Raw genomic sequence first — 21,468 nt, 5'->3', positions numbered from 1 at the left:
CACAGATAGCTCATGTGAATAACCAACTTGCCGAGAGTTCCTTAAGCCACAGGGAGGTGTTGAGTTACAGAATCAAAGAGTCTGGAAAAGGAAATTGCTTTGATGGTTTTTTAGAATTTCAAACTAATGACTTAAACTTGAAATGACTGTTTCTGGCACTCATCCAAATTGTATTTCCTGTACCCACAGGTCCTGGGAAATAACAATGAGTCAGTCGTGGACCCTGCAAGTCAGGGTTTACTGGGTGGGAGGGTGCTGATGAGACTCCTGTCCCCAGCAGCACAGCGGCCTTGACACCCTGAAGTCCCTCAGACCCAAGCAGATAGGCAAAAATAATTGTTTTCTAGACACCACCTGGCTTTGTGACCTGGGCTGGATGTGGTGGTTCAAATGGGAATGGCCCATACGGGCTCATAGATCTTAATATTTGGTCCCCAGTTGGTGGAACTGTTTGGGAAGAATTAGGTGTGGCCAGGTTGGAGGAGGTGTGCCACTTGGGGTGGGCTTTAAGGTTTCAAAATGCTTGCCCCAATCCCAGTGTCTGTCTTTCTCCCAGGTGTTTGTAGATCAAAACATAAGCCCTCAGTTACTGCTCCAATGCCCTATCTGAGAGTCTGCTGTCACCTGTAAGTTGCCTTGGTCACTTGTGACTCTTCACAGCAATAGCAAAGTAACTAAGACACTGGCCTTGAACCTGTCCTGCTGAGTGCTGGATTACAGGTGTGAATCTGCATGTGTGATCTGAAAATGTTTTCAAATGCACCTGTTAAGATGACAGAAGGTTAAGAGAAAGTCACAGAGGCTGGGACCCAGGTGAGCACCAAAGTTCTTAACGCCAACAGCCTAAAGCTACACAGAGCCTATAAGAAGAATTCCAAGTCGGAAGAGCTTTCAAAGCTGCTGGCAAGAAAACAGCAAGATGCTATCGAAGGCGACCTGATGAGCTACTGACTTTGCCTAGTAACTGCAGAAGCTGGAAGTTGGTAGGACGTTCACAGCACGGAGACTATGCAGGTCTCTGCCCTGAGCCTCATAAATGGTGAGGTACATGGTGCTTTTCCACATGAGCTGAAAGGGTAAGCTGGACCTCACCAGACAGAACTCAGCCAGTGTTTCAGGTGGGGAAAGAAGACTAGATAGAACTTCTGAGAAGCAGTGAGCACAGACAACAAAGACACGACTGAGCATACATCCAGACACACACAGACTCGACAAATCAATGCAAATGCATAGAGAAGGGCCTTTGTACTGTGGGCAGGTGTGTGTGTGTGTGTGTGTGTGTGTGTGTGTTTCAGGTCTCCTGCAGTGCAAAGTCTTAGTTGACCAAACACCATGACCAAGGCAACTTATATAAGAAAGCATTCAATTGGGGCTCACAGTTCCAGAGGTGAGGCCATGACCATCATGGCAGGGGGCATGGCAGCAGGCGGGCATGGCACCGGAGCAGCAGCTGAGAGCTCACATCTGATCCGCAGCTGCAGGCAGAGAGAATGGGCTCAGCATGCACTTTAGAAAACTCAAAGCACACTCCTAGTGACAGGCCTCTTCCACCAACCGGGACCCAGACATTGGAATATATCGGCCTATGGGGGCCTCTCTCGTTCAAACCACCACACAAGGTTAAGCGACAGCTGTCCCTGAGTGAGCTGTAAAGCTTACTTTTAACAGGGACCTTTCCATAGTCTGAGGACAGAGCGGTGCTGAGGAGCTGTTATTTGTTCCGCTGCTCACCGGGTCTTGCCACCCACTGTTCTGCTGACATAGGCAGAGCTCCTTGCCATTGGCCTTTCTCTTGGCTCCGGCAGACAGAGGAGACAGAGGTGAAGACGAGGTGGCTCATGTGCTGCCCTGGTCACACACGGCAGATGGCTGCCTCTCAACCCCATTTTCTCTCTGCATGTTCCTGGGCTTTACTCCCTGCACGCAGCTCAGGTGCTCAAGATCACATGTAACACACACACACACACACACACACACACACACACACACCCATACTTGACTAAATAAATACATCTTTAAAGGCTGAAAAGTTTTGTAAAAAAAAGTTAAAAGAAGTGTTTTGTTTACATGTATGTATGTGTAATGCATTCATGTCCAGTGCCCTTGGAGGCCAGAAGAGGGCGTCACATCCCCTAAAACTGGGGTTACAGAAGGCTGTAGCTGTCCTATAAACTCTAGTTATAGGTGAATCCAATGCCCACTTCTGGCCCCTGCGGGGTGCAAAGTATGTACACACATGGTGACATACCTACATTCATGCAGCCAAAAACACTTGTTTATTTAAGGTAAAAAAAAAATCAATCCTTAATAAAATAAAACAACAACAATAAAACCAAAGCTTCTATATAGCAGAGGAAATAAAAGTGAAGACAAACCCCGAATGCCTTTAATCCCAGCACTCGGGAGGCAGAGGCAGGTGGATCTTTGTGAATTCAAGGCCAGCCTAGTCTACAAATGGAGTCCAGGATAACCAGGGATATTACATAGAGAAACCCTGTCTCAAAAAAACAAACAAAAGTAGTAAAGACAAAACCTTCAGAATGGGAGACAGATATTCATTTGACAGATGATTAATATCCAGAAAATATCTAATTTAATAAATTAAGCACAAAGCAAACCCCCAACAATCCAATCAACAAATGGCAGAGGAACTGAATACAGTTCTCTAAGGGGTGAGCAGAAGTGGTCAATGAACATACATCCCACCTTACCCTAGACGGAACTGCTACCAAGAAATAAAACATGTGAGCGTGCTCACCTTTAGCTGGCGCACACCTTTAGTCCCAGCACTTGGGAGGTGGAGGCAGAAGGATCTCTGTGAGCTCAAGGCCAGCCTGCTCTACAGAGGAAGTTCCACAACAACCAGGGTTACACAGAGAAACTGTCTCAAAAAACAAAACAGCTGGATGGGGGCGGCACACCCCTTTAATCCCAGCACTCAGGAGGCAGAGGCAGGTGGATCTCTGAGTTCTGGGACAGTCAAGGCCATTACACAGAGAAACCCTGTCTCAAGAAACAAAAACAAACTAACAAAAAAGGAATTTAAAATAGACATTAGGGAGGAGAGGGCCGGGTGAAAAGCTGTTATGCTCTATTGGTATAAGTTAGTGTGGCCGTTACAGAAATCTGTGTCAGTTTCTTAACAAACTGGGCATAGAGCCATTTTCCGACCCAGGTAGACCACTCCTGGTAGCTACCAAGGGCATCTAAGCCAACATACAGCAGAGGGGCCAGGGCATCCATGTAAGCTGGTGGGGTGTGGCCCGGACTAGGTGCCCATCAGTGGATGAGTGCACACAAAAGAGGCCAGGTACACACGGGACGGATCATCTGCCCTGAAGAACACAATGGTATTGCTGGCAGGAAAATGGCGAGTGAATGTCAGACCCAGAAAGTAAGAAGGGGAGCATCTGGGAAGAAGAATGAGGAAGAAGTGAGGGCAACTGGAGGGGGGCTGAGCAAGTGCATGGCGTGTGCACAGAACATCATCACGGGAGTGGGAGGTCGGCTCCTAGCAAAGCTGACCGCCCCGGAGTGAGGCGGCTACGGAAGGCCACACACCCTGGAAGCACAGCCGGGCGTGGCCTTCCGTGGGTCGGGTCCCTCACCTGAGACTGAAACCCTCAGTGGAAGCTGAATGTGGTGGCACACCCTGCGATCCGGGCACTAATGGAAGTGTAGGCAAGATGACCTGGCTTTTCAGGCCAGCCGCAGCTAGGCTGGGAGTTCCAGGCCTGACTCAAAAGTAAACAAAACAAAATCCCTAACCAGGAACTGCGTCTTCTTGGCCACAGGGCTGTGAGGAAGATCTAACACTGAAAAAAAAAAAAAAAAACCCCACAGAGCCTAGCACGTAAAACTGAGATACTTGCATCACCTTTTCAAGGCCACCGTGGACAACATAAGCAGGGTGGGAGGCGTAGTTTGGTGGCAGGACCTCTGTCCTGCAGCTCAAGGGCTTGGGTGCCATCCCTGATCCTCAGAACTGCGATGGACTAGTGTGCAGCTAGCAATGATCAATGCTTCGCTCCAAGTTGGCTTGCTTAACAAGCACCAAATAACGTGTGTGTGTGTGTGTGTGTGTGTGTGTGCGCGCGCGCGCCACACACAGCACAACTGTGGAGGTCAGAGGACAACTTTTAAGAGTCTGGTCTCCCCTTTCACCTACTGGGTCTTTAGGTCAGGCTGGGAGGCAAGTGTCTCATCTTCTGAGCCATTAGTGTGCAAGGGTCTTCTGTTTGTTCAAGACAAGGTGTCCCTGTGTAGTCCTGGCTGCCCTAGAACTCACTCTGTAGAGCTGCCTCTGCCTCCTGAGTGCTGGGATTAAAGGTGTGTACAACTCCTGGCCAAGAATGCTGCAGTTAGTTAGCCTGTTCCTTCTTCTGGTAGCTTCAACCCAGACTCTATTTTATTTACTTATTTTTTGTTTTTTGCCACAGGGTTTCTCTGTGTGGCCTTGGCTGTCCAGGACTTGCTTTGTAGAACAAGCTGGCCTCGAACTCACAGAGATTCGCCTGCTTCTGCCTCCCTGGGTGCTGGGATTAAAGGTGTGTGATACTGCACCCTGCTTGACCCAGGGTTTTAAATGAGGGAAAACATTTAAGGTGTGTCCTCAGAGGTGTGTCCTTAAGGTGTGTCCTCAGAGGTGTGTCCTTAAGGTGTGTCCTATCTTTCTCAACCAAGTCAGCTAATACCAAAACCATGAGGCAAAAAAGGAGGGACAGAAACTCATGTTCATTCCATTTGGCAGCACACTCCATAACCCCAGGACCAGGGAGTTCGGGGGCCTGCAACTGTTTATGCGTGCAAGTTACTATCAATAGTCAGATATTCTGCAAGCCCCTAAGAGTGGTAGTTCTCAACCTGTGGGTAGTGACCCTCAGAGGTTGAACTTCCCATTTACAGAAGTTGTGCAAGACCATGGGAGAACAGACATTTACATTACAATTCATAACTGTAGCAGAGTTATAAGTAGCAACAAAAATGATTTTGTGGTTGGGGTCACCAGGACATGAGGAACTGTATTAACCGGTCGGTCACAGCATTAGGAGGGTTGAGAACCATTGCCCTAGAGGCTATTTCAATTCACACCAGGCCATCTCCTTGCTCCTGCCACTCTGTGTAAGAATCCGCTGCTTTCCTGAGTCCTGGTTCAGATCTTGCACACCCTGTGCCTCAGGAAAGCAGGCCCAGCCTAGGTTTCCAGATGGAAAAACCCCATCAACTGGGTATCCTGAGATTCAAGACGAATGAACAGTTGGCTAAGACAGGGATGGAGACTCGGCTCTCCTTATGCTGAGGAGCCAACATCCCATGGGCAGGACCCTGTAGCTGGGCAGCACCCCTCCCAGCACCTTGGGTATCAGCCCTCCTGAACCTCCATACCTCACTTTACTCAATTTATCATTTCCTTGTTCAATTTAAAACAGGTGGAGATGGAGATGGCTCAGTACTTGCTGGGGACCTGTGTTTTCTGATTGCCATTACACCACATCTCAAAACCATCTCTAACTCCAGTTCCAAGGGACCCAACAACGCTCTCTTTTGACCTCTGTCGGCGCCAGGCACCCAAGTGGTGCAGACATTTAGGTTGACAAACAGCCATGCACACGAAAAGAACAAGTCCAAAAACCAACCGCAGTATGTGCACAGGTGAGTAGTGAGTACTTAAGACGCAGCCGTCCTCAGAGGTGTGTCCTTAAGGTGTGTCCTTAAGGTGTGTCCTCAGAGGTGTGTCCTTAAGGTGTGTCCTCAGAGGTGTGTCCTCAGAGGTGTGTCCTCAGAGGTGTGTCCTCAGAGGTGTGTCCTCAGAGGTGTGTCCTCAGAGGTGTGTCCTCAGAGGTGTGTCCTCAGAGGTGTGTCCTTAAGGTGTGTCCTCAGAGGTGTGTCCTTAAGGTGTGTCCTCAGAGGTGTGTCCTTAAGGTGTGTCCTCAGAGGTGTGTCCTTAAGGTGTGTCCTCAGAGGTGTGTCCTCAAAGGTGTGTCCTTAAGGTGTGTCCTCAGAGGTGTGTCCTCAGAGGTGTGTCCTTAAGGTGTGTCCTCAGAGGTGTGTCCTCAGAGGTGTGTCCTCAGAGGTGTGTCCTCAGAGGTGTGTCCTCAGAGGTGTGTCCTTAAGGTGTGTCCTCAGAGGTGTGTCCTTAAGGTGTGTCCTCAGAGGTGTGTCCTTAAGGTGTGTCCTCAGAGGTGTGTCCTTAAGGTGTGTCCTCAGAGGTGTGTCCTTAAGGTGTGTCCTCAGAGGTGTGTCCTTAAGGTGTGTCCTCAGAGGTGTGTCCTTAAGGTGTGTCCTCAGAGGTGTCCTGCGTCTGCTCCGGTATCTACCCGGTGGCGGAGCTTTCCTGCACTGTAGGATTTCAACCCTAAATCCGGAGGTCAAAGTGCTCGCCTGACTTTCTTATTGCCCGGTGGAAGTGTGCATGACTCAAGGAAGTCAGACACAACAAAGCCTTAGGCAATGCTGTGTTCTGTGCACACCAAGGTGGTGTGGGCACAGACCGTGTTGTAGCAGAAAGCTCAGCACGCCTCGGCAGACTAGGCGCTGTCTTACTGGAGCAACCTTATTTTCCAAACCACTCCACGGGAATCAGGTGCCGCTGAGAGGGAAGAATTCTGGAGCAGGAGTTAAGCAGTGTGGGGGCAAACACCGAAAGGTCAAAGCTGAGGTCCACACACCAGAGGTGGCTTCGGTGCTCTTCCCTACATCATCTGGTTGTCTGCACCAAACAGAAGAAAAAGAACCATGTTCCTTCCATCTTATAACCTTTTATTACTGGCTTAATTAGGAAGGAGAAACTCCCCAACAACTGCAGTTTTGTTTTTGAATTTTACGTTTATTTACTTTACAGCCCAAGGGTGCCCCCAACTGTGGGTTTTTAGTTCTTTTTTCCCCTTTGAGTCAGGGTCTCACTGTGTAGCCCTGGCTGGACTGGAACTGGCTGTATAGACCAGGCTGGCCTCAAACTCAAGAGAATTCTGCCTGCTACTGCATCATCTTTAATTTCTAAAACTGTTCTTGCGTAGGTCCAGCACCTGCGTGCCTAGTGCCCCTAGAGGTCAGAAGAGGACATCGGTTTCTGAGCCCTGCAGACACTGGGGATCAAAACTGAGTTTTCCACAAGAGCAACAAGTGTGCTAAACAGCATGCCTTCTTCTCTCTAGCTCCTTTTACCAAGTATTTTAATTCTATCATCTATCAAACTCTGGCTTACTCTAAGTCGATTTATTCTTTTGTTGTTTTTCTGTTATAGGGTTTCTCTGTGTAGCCCTGGCTGTTCTAGAACTCACTCTATAGACCAGGCTTGAACTCAGAGATCCACATGCCTCTGCCTCCCAAGTGCTAGGATTAAAGGCGTGTGCTACCACCGCCCCCAGCCAGAGCACAGAATGTGTGCCCAGTGTTAGAGTTCTCAGAGGCAGTCATCAGCAAAGCAGCTGCTATGCTCACCACACACAAGAGCCCCGCTGACTCTACAGTGCCTGCCCCAGACGCCAGACTCGATAAAGCACACTGCAGCACACTCACACCTCAAGCAAAGCACACAGCACCAGGGATGAAGATGTGGCCTCCACTGGGCGGGTGGGTAGGGACACAGGCCACCGGCCACCGATGGGCAGCAGCCTCAGACAGCGCACAAGGAGACAAGCATGGGTGTGCTCCAACCGGTCTTTATTTATACACACGCAGGTCTGAATTTCATAGGACTTTGACCGCTCATGAAATGTGATTTTTAAAAGCACTGAGAAACACAGAGAGAGACCACTCTTAGCTCACAGGCCGTACAGAAGAAACAGATGGTGGGGCTGGATCTCACGAGTGCTCACTTCCTAACCTCTGTTCTAAATACTTTTTGACACTTATTTGCTGGCACGGACATAATGTCTACTCCCTCATTACGTGAGATCAATAATATACAATTTGCTTAAGGCTTTTGTCTAAACTGCTGGTGTATAAATTTTTAAGACAAAAAATTTTTAAATGATTTATATGTTAAAATTAAATGCTAAAGAAACAAACTGGCCCAGTTTTATTTATTTCTTGACGCAACATCTACACAGCTCACGCACGCAGCAGGACGCGCACCTTGGCTTCACAACAGCACCAGGCTGCACCTCCGGTTATAATACAGCAGGGGCAAGATGGTGGAAATGTACATTTATACACTTCATATAAGTTAAAGGTGGCTACACTATGACCTAGGGTAGCAAAGGCAAGACTCGGACCCACTGCCTGGACCACGTGTCTGACCTATTAAAAATGTACCCAGTCATTAAAAACGGCCAGTTGGGGAATAGGCCACGTATAAAATATGTCATGTAAAATTTACCCATTTACCTTTTTAAAAAATAACAATAATATTTAGACTTTAAACCTTTGACCAACTTGTCATGTAGATATACATTATGGAAGCAAGAAGCACACTTGTACTTCAGCAACCTGGCTTTTTTTTTTTGTAAACCATACATTTTTGTTAAAACAGCCAAATTAAATGTCTTCTTTATACATGTGTTAGGTTCCTTCCTTCCAAGTCACTCCCCAACCCCAAAAATCAGTCTGACATTTGCTGACACGTTAATTCGAAACTGTATTTGTAGTTTCTAAAATGCTGATCCGCCAACCCGGCCTGTATGACAAGGTACACCTTGAAGACACAGGCTGCTTCCGCCATCCCGGGGAGGAGCCATCCTAATGGTCTCTAAAAGCACCCATCTGACCGTCCTCACACCTCCGACAAGGCAGCGACGTCATGAATCCGCTGTGGGCTTGTTCCCGAGTGAGCGCCCACAGACTACCTGTTGTAGGCCCTTTCTTTCTTGGACTTCTCCAGGGCCTTGTCCATCGTCTTCTCGTTCTCCCCTCGGCACTTGGGGCAGTACCACTTGCCCTTGGGTTTATGGTTGAGCCCCACGCAAGAGAAGTGGAACCACTCGATGGGACACTCGTCATTGTCGCAGCCAATCATCTCCCCGTAGGAGACCTGGTTGCACAGACAGTACGTGGGCTCGTTGGGGTCGATGGGGAGGTCCGCGGGAGACGCCTCCCTCTCTGCTTTGGCCTTGGAGCGTTTCTTCTTCTTTGAGGTTTTCGCTTTCTTCTCCTTGGGCGTACCTGAGGTGATGTCATCGTGGTCGTGATTATTCGATGCGTTCTCGCGATTCTCATTGTTTCGCTGCCTCCGGGACCGCTTGTTATTTGGCTTATCTGCCTGCGTGATCGACTCACTCTTGGACTTGTCCTGGCCGGCCTTGCCGCTGCTGCTGGTGCTGTCACCGATGTCCTGGTGGGCTTCAAACAGCTCCACGTGGCTGTCCACCTGCCTGGTGCGGTTCTCCACCAGCTCCACCATCTGACTCACGATCTGGATCTTCTCATCGCCCAGCTCCTGACTTCGGATCAGGGCCCTCTGGATGCAGTGCAGCACCCGCCTCTTCTGGGTGCCGTCTGTCTCCCTTTTGAACTTCTCATAGTACTCATCCAACTCCTTCAGGATCTCTACAAACAAGAACAATCTGCGTTACACACCCACTAGACACACTGGTAAAGACACTCCAAGCCAACTAAACAATCCTTTTATCCAGACCTCTAGTTTGCAATTGAAAAAGAAAAATCACAAGGGGAAGAAAGAGCAAAAGCCAAGTTTCCCTGTGTAAAAACTCCTTTGTCATGTGTAAGCCATGGTTCCCATTTAGCAAAGTTGAGACGATAAATAAAAAGTTCAACTTTAGGTAAAGTGCTGCAGCTGGAACCTTTTCTTCCCCTATCAATTACATTCCCATAACTTCTGTTCAAAAGCTTTGTTTTAAGTTAAAGGTTTTCATTCTGTGTTTCTTTGTGTTTGGGTATTGCCTTCCACCTCATCTGAGGTGGTCTCACTGAATCCTCCTGCCTCCACCTCCACAGCAGGGATCATAGGCACTTTCCCCCTGTATTCTTCCAGCAATTTGTATTTAAGCATCCCAGTGTCTAGAATACTCTACAGAGAAAGCATATAGACTTAGATGATGTGCCCTACAGACAGGTTACAACAGAGCCACTGTTTCCACTTATGGCCACCCCAGCATGATTTTCTGTACTACTGAAAACAAGGGTGCTTTAAAACAAGTGACAAGGTTTACTGTACAACTCAAAGCCCTTTAATCTACCGCTTACAATAATTTTTTTTAAACAGTCTATGTGTAGCCCTGGCTGTCCTGAAGTCTACAGGGAGGCCTGCCTCTGTCTCCCAATACTCAATAATACCATTTTGAGAACTAAACCCTAGTATTAAATTTAAGCCTTCTTAGGAAAGAAAAAAAAAAGTCTATATGTTTATAAAACATAATATGGCACATGTAATTAAACAATTTCTCATGAAAGAAAAGCTGTCAAACAATCTAACAGAAAGCAAAGAATTCAGCTCAGTACCATCCCATAATCCCAGGACTCATGACACTGTGGCAGAAGGAGCACAGCCCCAATTACACATCCCAACCCTGTTTCCTAAACAGCTTTCCCTTTGCACACACACAGCCTCTTGGAGGCTTTGCGGTAAGCCACGGCAGTAGTCAAAGAAAGCATTTCTGCTTGAAGGGAATGGGCATTAACACTTCAGTACTTTACACGCGCGGAAACTGCCCTTACCTACCAGCCCAGCACGGGACTTAACGCTGCTGAAGCCTTACCAGGCCTTACTGCAGTACCGGGCCCTTCTCTGTGTGCCTGTGTCCAAGTGTGGTGAACCTCTGTGTCAAGCTGGTAGAGACCCTTTGTGCTGACATCAAATCAGCACACTAAGGTTGGAAATAAGAAGCTAGGGAATGAGTAGGCTCCCGTCAAAGCTGCAGAGGGGAAACCCTAGAAAGTGGGTGGCTGCAGCTGTGCGGTACCTAAGGTCTATGGCCAAGGATGTCAAGAGTGCCTCAAACACCAGAAATTAACAATTAAAAACACCAGCTGCTTTAAAAGTAAAAGTGAACAGAACAATTAAACATTCTGCCCCAAGCCTGAAGTTATTTTCCTCAAATAGCAGATAGTGTCCGATTTCTCTCGAGACCCTTTTGCCGTCTCTTTAGGCAACTGCTGGAAAAGCCTGAGCTAGGACACTGGTGTGGACAGGCCAGCAGTCAGGGGGACATCTAAAAAAATCACCACCCCCAACCTGCTGTGCTCTCTCCTGACAGTAAACACAGGAACCCAGGCAGGGAGCAGACCTCTTTATAGAGTTCCAGGCCAGCCTGATTTACACGGGTTAGCTGGAACTACAATGGAGACCCTGTCTCAAAACAAGCAGAAGCAAACACGACAAAACCCTAGAAGACAACACAGGCCTGACACTCAAGTATATCAACACATATGGCTATGTTGAGGTTGTGGAGGCATTGCAGGAAGCGCCACACAGACACAGGAGGGACGAACAGCCCTAGACTCTAAAAGTAAGTTACTAGGAAGGCCAACTGATACAACTTACTAAAGATACTCTAAACTTTGCATTTGGGGGCAGGATGGCACATATCTTTAATTCCAGAGGCAGAGGCAAGTGGATCTTTTAAGAGTTCTAGGTTAGCCAAGGCTACACAGTGAGACCTTATAAAAAGGAAAAAATACAACAGCATATGAACAAACAGAAAAGTTTGTGTTCTTTAAGTAGGTGGACTCAGCTTTGGCTTAACCAGCAGTCAGGGTTCTTTTGTTTCTGAGACCCAGCCTGGTTCACAGGGCATACAATCAAAGCTGGTCTTGAACTGCTGATATTTCCTCCAGCTGTGATCACGGGCACGTGCCATCACACCCGGCTACATTTCAGATAGTATTGGTATTTTGTACATGAGTAATTCTACCCATTGCTAATTTAAATTCAACACTAGCTCCTTTAAGGTTAAATGCAGGCGAAGTTATTGTGGAACCTATACAACAGCTCAGATTTGTTTACCCTAAGCAAAGAATTCGATCAATAAAACCACTAAAAGCAACAAACAAGCACAACACCGACTCCACATAAGGAGGCATCGGACAGTTTAGTCTCGGGACTGCTGCTGGGCCACCATAAAATGCCAGCTGATACGGACGGTGAATAAGTGGGACTGCAGTACCATCTATTACGTCCAATTACTTTAACATTTTTAACTACGTAAGGATGCGCTTAACTTCTTAACGAAGCGGTGCTTCCACATGTACTTCTAATAACATATGCAAATAATTCGGGCAACAAACTCCATTTACAACAACCAAACCATAACCCCTTCTTCCTTCTACGCCCGAAGCACTAGGCGGCCGTCAAAAACTCGGTTGGCAACAGTACTTCCGAGCAAAGACTTATTCTAGAGTCATTGCCACAGACGAGCCATCGGCGGGGTGGACAGCACCCGGACACACCGACCCGCAGTCCCGACAGCGGCGCTCCCCGCCCACTCACGCCTACCGGAGACGCGAGACCTGGTCAGAGGCGCCCGTGGGGCGCCACAGCCGAGGCCGCCATGGGAGCAGCCTGCCGAGGGCCAGCGCCGCCATGGCCGCGAAGTGGCCGCGATCCACGCCAGCCTCCGAGACCCCGGAAGCGCGCTCCGCCCCTCCCCGAGTCGACGACGCTGGGGGCGGAGACCGGGAGGGGTGCCAATCAACGTGCAGGACGCGCGACAACGGCACGCCCCGGCAGCGACGGGAGCCAATCCAAGGCCGGAGGACGGGCGACCCGAAGACATTCAAATCAACTCGCCTCCTCCCTCCGCCCGACCCTCCTCCACAGAGAGAAAAGCAGGCAGCGGAAACACACAGGAGCGAGTAGCTGAGCAGAGCCCGCCCCCGTCCGCCCACCCCCCAATGGCTCCCTAGCACACTGATAAGGACATTCCACGGGGGATGCCACGACCAATCGCCGGGCCGCAGAGGCGGAACGTTCCGCAATATGTTAATGACTCTCCTATAAACCGAGCTGCGAAGCTGCAGCTCGCAGAGAGCGCGCAGGGGCGCCTTCCCCGGCAGTATCCGGTGCGCGGGGCCGAGCGGCGGCCCTCCACCTTCCCCCAACTCTTCCGTTTCCCTGCTGCGCAGTTCTGTAAACAAGAGTAAACTCCGAGCGGCCATCCGCGGTCAAAACAGAGACCCCTGGCCTCGAAGCAAAGTTTCCCCAACAGCCAACAGTTCCCGGCGGGCACGCAGGCTCCGCCTCTTCGGCACTCCGGGCAGCCCGGGTCTCCGGGAGGACTGCAGGTCCCTCACCTGCCCCGCTGCTCTCTAGCCAGAGCCCAGCTCGCGCCCACTGAGCCCAGCGCAGTAGCCGAGCGCCTAGCCGGCTGGCGAGCCTCCCTGCCACCCTTCTCCTCCGCCAAGACACACCGAGCCGGCGCCCCTCGCAGTCGGCCCGGAGCGGTGTCCAGAGCCAAGGGAGGGCCCAGGCGGGCAGGGCCCGGGCGATCGCGCGACCCTGGGTCGGGACTGTCCAGTACTTTATGTAACACTTGGATTCGGGACCGGGTGGGAGGCGGCGACTCTCCCGACCCGCACTCAGGTCCGCGCGAGTACGGCCCGCAGCCGTCCCTCCAGCCGGGCGCCCGCACCCTGTGTCCGCGGCGCCCGCATAGCACTCCACCTCGCGCGGCCGCCTGCGCCCCCTCCCCGAGGACGCAGCCGAGCCCCGCGCCCCCTCCCCCGCAGCACCGCCTCATCACTTCACTACAAAGAGCGCTTTGGTCGCGCAGCCTTGCAGCCAGCCGTTCGCGCTCCTTCCTCCTCCATGTCCCGGGGCTCGACACACAAGGACCTCGGCGTATCAAAGGCGCTCCAGACCTTTTGTTCCTAGCCCTCCGAGGACGTTACCGGGCGCTCCGGCTCCAACAGGACCGGCCAGCCTCGCCGCCGGGACCCAGGGATGGACGCGGCCGCCCCCGCCCATCCATCACCCGCCGTACCTTGGTATTTGGCGTCGATCTCCCGCATCAGCGAGACGTTCCTCTGCAGGTCGAAAGGCAGTGACTCGATAGAGTCCAGGTAATCCTCCACATAGTTCACCAGGTGGATCTGCTCCCCGTTGGCAGGACTCAACATGGTTCACCCCGGAGGTCCCCGGCGACTCGGCGGCTTTCCGCTTCCTCCACCCCCCGCCCCCCTCAAACAGCACTGCAAAATGCAAAGCTCTCGCCCTCCCGCGCCCCCCCGCCGCTCCGGCCGGGCTGGCCGGCGGCTACATCTGGCGCCTGCCGCGCCGCCTCCGGGGCCGCGGGGACCCCGGCGCCTGCAGGCGCGGGCCGCGGCGACCGAGGCTCTGGCGCACGCCCCGCCGGCCGTGCAGGCCCCCTCCCGGGCGGCGGGCGGCGCGGGGGGCCGTGCGTACGAGCGCGCACACACCCAAAGAGGGCCGGCCACCGCCGCCCACCCGCCGCCGGCGTGGAGAGCGGAGAGAGCGGGGCCGGCAGTGGGAAGGGCGCGCTCTGCCGCCCGCCTCGCCGCACTTGTCCAACGTGGAAAACCCAAATACCAGTTTCAAACACTTGGGAAACATTCAGCCCCGCGCGCAGCGCGCATGCGCCCCGCCAACCCCCCCTCCCGGAGGCGGCCCCGCCCCCACCGCATTCACGCCCCTCACCGTCCCGGGCCGGGGGGCGGCGGGCCGCGAGGCCAGCCCGCGCGGGGGCGTGGCCTGGGCTGTCACCGTCGCCGGGGGCCAGGGTCGTGGCGGGGACAGCGGCGGGGCCGCCGGGGCAGGGGCGACCGGCGACGCGAAACTTTACTAGGAGTTTGGCACTCGGTGGCGGACCTACGGGGCGGGGCCCGTGCGGGCCCGGAACGGCGGGGTGGCGGCCTGCTCCTCTACAGACACGCCGGGGCCGGGCAGCCTCCAGCCCGTCAAGAGCCGCCTAAGAGGCGAAGAGCCACCCTCCTCCGGCTTCACTGCATTCCCCCGCCTCCCAGCACCGTATAAATACCGCCCCGAGCAGAACTGGCAACGGCGACAGCCAATCCCCGTGCGGCTCTTACCTCTGCGGCCAATCTGGACGCGAAGGGGGTGTGGTGGGGCCGGCACCGCCTCCCGCACTCCGAGTACTAGAGAGCTGTCCTCGGCGAGGAGGACCGAGAGGGCGGGTCCGGGAGAGGCGGAAGTGGGCGCGCATGCGCACGACTCCCGCGGTGGCTGCGGACTCGCGCGGGAGGGCAGCCACCGAAGCGCGGAGGGACCACCACTCCCAGCATCCTCGGCGGCTCCCCGCGCCTGCGCCTTCCGCCCCCGCCGTCCCTTTGTGTCTCCTCCCGGTGCCGAGTTTGGAATGGCCTGGAGACAAAGGGGCCCCTGAGGGGTGCTCGGCTCGGCTCGGGGATCGACGGAGGGCGGGCTGGCGGGGGCAGCGCCTCCCTGGCCTTAGCGCTTCCCTGGCGCCCCTGAGGCCCGCCCGGACCCTCGCCACACTGTGGAGGCCGCGGGCGCCCCGGCGCACTCCCGCAGGGTCGCGCAGCCTTCGCGTCCCCGTCCCGCCCTTCCCCCACAGCCCCCGGATTTAGGCCTTTCTGAAAAGCCCGGGCAGAGCGAGCGGTTGCCTAGGCGACGGCCCCGGCGGCCCCGCCCTCTTCCTGCCGAGGCGCCGCCCTGGGGCGGAGCCTGGCCCGAGGGCTTCGCGTTGGCGCCTTTGTACCGCTGGGGCGGCGGTCCGGTCTTCCGGCCGGTCACTGTGGGCGTCGGGGTTTCCCCAGTCCTCCCCGCTCGCCCGGGGTCCGCGGCTGTGGCTTCGCGTGCGGAGGGCCGCCCTCCGCCTCGCCTGCGATGCCGCCGAGGCGCCAGGTCAGCTCACAGGCTCCCGCCACCTCCGGTTTCGTCCCCCGGCAGAACCAGACTCGCCACTTCAGACCTAGAGGACGCAGTTTGAAATGATTTGGAACGGCTCAGGAAGCACTATGACGTCCTAACTAACCTCCTCGGCACGCGTGAAAGCACTCCACGCAACCCCGTGACAGCTCCGGCATTTCTAACGCAGTACATCTAAAATAAGAGTATTATTGACGGGTGCTCATCGCAGCGATCGGTCCTAAGAATGCAGCGAGAGAAACTCAATCCAGCTGTTTTTCTAGTGAGGTCGTTCAGATGGGACGTTGCTGTGGGCTGCACCGTTGAAGCACAGAGCTTGTAGCTCAGCAGGAAAAAGTTCGCTTGCATGTCTGGTGCTGGTTTTTACTGACAGAGCCAACTGCTTTCAGCCCTAGCCAGAAACAGAAGAGTCAAGTTTAATTACCAGAAGACAATAATTGCACAAAAGGCTAACAGTATGGCTGGAGGACACAACGTGTAATAAAATTTGCAGAGGGATATGGAACTGAGTATGAAAAGTGGCCTTTTCCTCAGTCATATAAGCAGTTTAAAGGCACAGTAGCAATTTAGAGACAGGTATCTTCATCCCAGCGTTCATTGACCATGAATTAACATTTGTCTAAATTTAATAAAGATTAGGAATAATTGACTCTTTCCAAAGAGGTGGAGTTTGAACCTGATTATCTTTCAAAGTCACAATACTCCTAACCATTCCATTCATTTGTTCATTGAGTTCATAGACCTACAAACCCAAACGGGGTCTATTCAATTGGCCAGAGTTATCTCACGAGGGCCTGCCACATGGGAACTTCAGTGTTTTCTGTTCTGAGAATAGTGAGTATGTCTACCTTCCTCTAGGACTAAAACTTCTAATTTTTAGTTGGCTATATAAAGCGCTTTTTCTGGCCAGGCATGGTGGTGGTGCATTCCTTTATTCCCAGCGCTCAGGAGGCAGAGGCAGGCGGCTCTCTGAGTTCAAGGCCAGCCTGATCTACAAAGCAAGTCTAAGCCAAGGCTACAGAAAAAACCAGATTCTCTCTGAGGTGTTTTCTGATAAATTGTACTGGTTGGTTTCTCGTCACTTTAGTAGTCCATGTACAGAAGTTCAGTACATAAGATGATTGTGCCTTTAACATCAGTGGAGGGTGGGCTACATTTCTCCTTTAATTTATAATCTGTGTATGGCTGTTTTGTCAGCACATACGTCTGTGTAAGCATGCCTGCAGCAGGCGGCATCCTACCTCCTGGAAATGAGTTCCAGACAGTGGTGAGCTACCATGTGGGTGCTGGGAATCAAACCAGGCTTCTTTGGAAGACCTACTAGTGTTCTTAACCCCTGAGCAGCTCTCCATCCCTATCTTTTTTTTTTTTTTTTTTTTGAGACAGGTTAATACTATAGTTCAGAGTGGACCAGAACTCACAGAGGCCCAAGCTGATCTTAAACTGAAGAGCCTCGGCTCCCTGAGCGCTAGGTGTGAGCCACTGCAGACATCTGAATGACTCTCAGAAGGCTTAACAAGAAGATGTTGTGGGTGTCAATAAATATTTACTGTTGATATATCTTTTAGTAAAGCTTGCTGTTAATCCTAAACAGCTGTATAACCAAATCACCACACAGAGACTGGATTTGTTTAATGAACCTAGAACACAATGCTGGGCAATAATTACTCCCTCTTAAACCTCCAAGCCCTCATAGTTTCCTAACATTTAGATTTTATCCATTATACTTGCTTTTTTTGAAATCTTAGGTCTGGTTCATTCTCCACATCATTCCAAGATCTGTTCTCCAGCCCTGATCTCCTAGCTCTCCCTTGCCCATTTGCCTCCCAATCTTATCTTGTCCTCTGGCTCCTCCCCGCTCCCACCTACTACTTCTCTATTGCTCAACATTGTGGCTGGTTGTTTATTTTGGATGTTACACAAAGTTGAGACCGGTGATGCTTAGAATAAGTATCACAATGCAATATCCGGATTGAAACCTGAGAGTGGTTCAGCATTTGAATGAACGAGGGTAAGGTGTATACATTTCAAAAGAACATTATACCAACAAGCAGACTTGCTGCCAGCTGAGATGGAGCACATGCGAGTCTGCTTTTAAGCAGACAGAAAACAACCATTGTTGTTAGTTTTGACATCATGATTTTCCATGGCCAATCCAAACATAGCAGCCATCCAAAATCATGGAAGGTTTGGCTCTGTATTCCTAGAGCTGTTTTTTAAATGCGTGCTCTAGCTCTTCCCTTGAGTTCTGCATTCCAGCCTTTGGTTCTGTTTTTTTAGACAGACACACCTCATATCAGAATAAAAGCTTTCTTTATCAGGTATTTATTACCTGAGGTATTTATTACCTATCAGGTAATAAATACACAGGAAGAGTTTTTGAGGAGCTTTCTGAGGCCAAGCTCTTCGCTGAATTTACAGGATATGGCAAGGAGTTCAAAAGAGTTTACATTAAGTTCTCAAAGAGTGGTACAAGCTCATACTTGTAATGCCCAAATTGGGGGAGGCCGAGGCTAGAGGGCTTTACAGCGAGGTAGAGTAGTGACAGCCTGGGCTACCTAAGTGAAACCAGATTGCAGCAACTGCGGTGGGTGGGAACCACAGATAGAGGGTTGCATATTGCTACAGAATGAAAGAATTGAATGCGTACACATTTGCAATGACGAAATGACATGAAGGTAGATAGCTGTGAGGAAGAATAATGTTCCTGGAGAACTTGGGACATTTGGGGCCGTTACTGTCATAATGTAGAACAGTCTACACTGCATGGAGGTCTAGCTTCAAGCAGTCAAGACTCTAGAATTTTCAGGAAAAAGGTCCTCTAGGAACGACGTATCTGCTTAACCATCTGCTTTTCTAGAGAATACCAAAAGAAGGGCAGAGAATAATAATAATAAAAAAAAGACTGAAAGAGCTGAGGGGTGCTCCGTGTTGTAAGGATTGAACAAGCAAAGGGAATTTTACTTTTGTAAGCCACCAACAGGGGTGAATTTCTGGAGTAATTTGAATGTCACTAAGAACAGTTCTCAAGAAATAGATGATAGAGTTTTTCACCTTGATTTGTTTTTAGGGCAGGGTCTCGTAGCTGAGGCTGGTCTTGAACCTCCTGCATCCCCTCCCAAAAGCTTTGATTATATATGGATGAGACAATTTTGGCTCCCTCTAAATTTTTGTAAATGATTTATTCTTATGTGTATGGGTATTTTGCCCGCGGTCTGACTGTGGAACACGTGTATGCAGCGCCTGTGGAGTCCAGAAGCGTCGGGCCCTCAGGAAAATAATTAGACTATGGAGAGCCACGCGGGTGCTACGGCTCAAGCCGGGATCCCTTGGAAGAGCAGCTGTCTCTCCAGCAGACATTTCCAGTTACATGTACTTGAGCAAAGGGCCATTTCCTGGCGCGGTTCTTTCATCCTAAGCCCACAGGACAGTGGGAAGTATACATATGCTGTGTGTACTGCGGTGCAGACGTGTTTTCTTGTACATAGCGTTGATCCACTAGTGCTGACTGCGGTACTTGCAGACATGCTGTACGGATGTTGTTAAGGCACACATACTGCTGTGTTTGAATTAAGGCACGAGGAGCGCACGCTCACGTTTCTGGAGTACGTAGTGTGTAGGGAGTGCTGAGATACACAGATCTCCTGCACACTTGGGGACAAACTGTATCGCAGTGCACACCAGGTCCCAGCCGCAGGCACAGTGATGCACACCGGAAGCAATTCACCCACACGTACAAGCTGGGAGACCTGCGCTAAAAAGGGAAAGGGCTCGGGGTCCTGTGCGTCTCTGTGGCCACCTCCGCGCTAAGATCCTACACTGTGCTGGGCTCCTTGGCAGACGCCAGAGTAGCCTCTTCCGGGAGTGGGCGGAGCTTCTGGATCGCCGGGCGGGGCTTGGCCTTCGTGGGCGGGGCGGGGCCTGGCCTGCAGGGTTTTGCTCTACTTGTTCCCTGGATCTGCCCACGACATGCTGCGGGCGCGCGGGCCTGGCCGGGGCGCTCCGCTGCTCCGGGCCGTGCTGGGTCTCGGGCGGCGCGGGCGGGCATGGCAACGGCCGCAAGGCCAGGACACCGGCGTGCAGGTGCACAACAGCCTCACAGGCAAGAAGGAGCCGCTGATCGTGGCCCGCGCCGACGCCGTCTCCTGGTGCGTGCGCCGGGCGGGGCGGGGCCGGAGGGTGCGCTGCGGGCCAGTCAGCCCTGAGACCCCACGTGTGGCCCCAGAGTGTCATCTAAACAGTGGGCGCGTGTGTGGTGGTTGTTACAGGATTCAGGGCTCTTGCAGATCTCTCACATGGTGGATCTTCCTGTTCCCAGGTATAGTTGCGGACCCACTGTGTACGACCATGCACACCTTGGCCATGCTTGGTGAGTTTCCTGGATTTGACCCTCCGATCTGTCAGAGGGTCATTTATTATGCAAAGAGTAAACTGTTAGCTTGCTTTATAATCTGTTGAGTGAGCTGAGTAATGACTGCATTCTGGGAATGGTGAAACACCGGAATGTTAGTCTCGTTTGATCTTTGTAGCTGTTAGGAGTTGGAGTTGTGCGTTCTCAGGTTGGTGTGGAGGAAGAGAGAAAGAGTGACCCGTTTACTAGTTAGATGTTCCTCAGGTTGGCCAAGGGGCCCGAATCCTATCGTGGGGCAGCATTGCCTTGCACAGGTCACTTTCTTGGGGGAGTCTGTTTCTTATATGAGCTGAAACAGAAATTACAACAGAGCCGTGGCCCACGCCTGCATGCTCAGCAGTTGGGGAGTTTGAGGCAGGAGGATCTCTGTGAGTTATAGGCCAGCCTGGTCTACAAGCTGAGCTCAGGACAGCCAAGGTTACACAGAGTCTATCCTTGTCTACAGACAAACAAACAAACAGAAATGACAACAGCTCAGTGTTTGGAACCTTCATGGCAGTTTCAGGAAATGTCTGTGAAGTGCTGCTTAGCACAGTGTCCCCGTGACCCATTCTAAGACCTCCACAGGACTGACCATGCTAACTCTGCAGAGCCACACTCCTGGGAAGCATTGGAGCTGGTTTATCTATATTCCTTCGGCATTTATCTATATTCCCCATTTCCTAATATCTTGTTTGTTGTCTTGCACATTTTAAAAGATGTATTTACTTATACATATGAGTGTTCTATGTATATGTATGACAAGAGGGCATCAGATCCCATTACGGATGGTTGTGAGCCACCATGTGCTTGCTAGGAATTAAACTCAGGACCTCTCAGGACCTGAAAGAGCAGCCAGTGCTCATAACCACTAAGCCATCTCCCCAGCCTTCGTCTTGCACATTTTTTTTTAAAGATTTTATTTATTTATTTTTTATGCATATTAGTGCTCTAAGAGGGCAGTAGAGGGTATGTGAGTGGATGGTTGTGAGCCACCGTGTAGGTGCTGGGAATTGAACTCAGGACCTTTGGAAGAGCAGACAGTGCTCTTAACCACTGAGCCATCTCTCCAGCCCCCGTCTTGCACATTTTTATTTGTGTATTTTTAGATCAAAATTAAACACAGGTGTGGAAGACAAAAGGACATTCTACCGACTGTTCTGTGACAGAGTCTCTCACTGGCTTGGAGCTCTACAAGTAGGCCAACCTGGCTAGCCAGTAAGTCCCTGGGATCCACCTGTCTCTGCTTTTCCAGTACGGGGATAATATGGAAAATCCAAATTCCAGAAAAAGAATGGTAAAAAGCTTTTTTGGT

At 51.4% G+C, this 21,468-nt stretch overlaps 2 protein-coding genes across 4 annotated transcripts in view; one reads left to right on the top strand and one right to left on the bottom strand.

The window, feature by feature from the left end:
- Positions 1 to 7,645: 7,645 nt before the first annotated feature.
- Ing1 (inhibitor of growth family member 1) lies at positions 7,646 to 14,472 on the bottom strand. 2 transcript variants are annotated; one of them, XM_021637536.2, is made up of 2 exons: positions 13,878 to 14,472; positions 7,646 to 9,486 (listed from the first exon to the last, which is right to left on the bottom strand). In XM_021637536.2, exons 1-2 carry the CDS (start codon positions 14,011 to 14,013, stop codon positions 8,783 to 8,785), a joined length of 840 nt encoding a protein of 279 aa, XP_021493211.1. In that variant the 5' UTR covers positions 14,014 to 14,472; the 3' UTR covers positions 7,646 to 8,782. The 2 variants fall into 2 exon arrangements, with proteins under 2 accessions (XP_021493211.1, XP_060237353.1); XM_060381370.1 differs by lacking the exon at positions 13,878 to 14,472 and adding an exon at positions 12,392 to 12,543.
- A 5,119-nt stretch (positions 14,473 to 19,591) lies between these two features.
- The window catches only part of Cars2 (cysteinyl-tRNA synthetase 2, mitochondrial), a 34,400-nt gene continuing 32,523 nt past the window's right edge, over positions 19,592 to 21,468 (top strand). Inside the window, exons 1-2 of one of the 2 annotated variants that reach the window (XM_021637516.2) lie at positions 19,592 to 19,911; positions 20,082 to 20,132. In XM_021637516.2, the coding sequence (XP_021493191.1) occupies positions 19,733 to 19,911; positions 20,082 to 20,132 (230 nt within the window). In that variant the 5' untranslated portion in view covers positions 19,592 to 19,732. The remainder of the gene's footprint in view (positions 19,912 to 20,081; positions 20,133 to 21,468) is intronic. The other variant, XM_021637517.2, reaches the window with a different exon arrangement.

The sequence above is a fragment of the Meriones unguiculatus genome, chromosome 4, assembly GCF_030254825.1.
Source record: "Meriones unguiculatus strain TT.TT164.6M chromosome 4, Bangor_MerUng_6.1, whole genome shotgun sequence".
Taxonomy (NCBI): domain Eukaryota; kingdom Metazoa; phylum Chordata; class Mammalia; order Rodentia; family Muridae; genus Meriones; species Meriones unguiculatus.
Note: the sequence above shows the minus strand (reverse complement) of the source record. Positions and strands in the feature narration are given on the sequence as shown.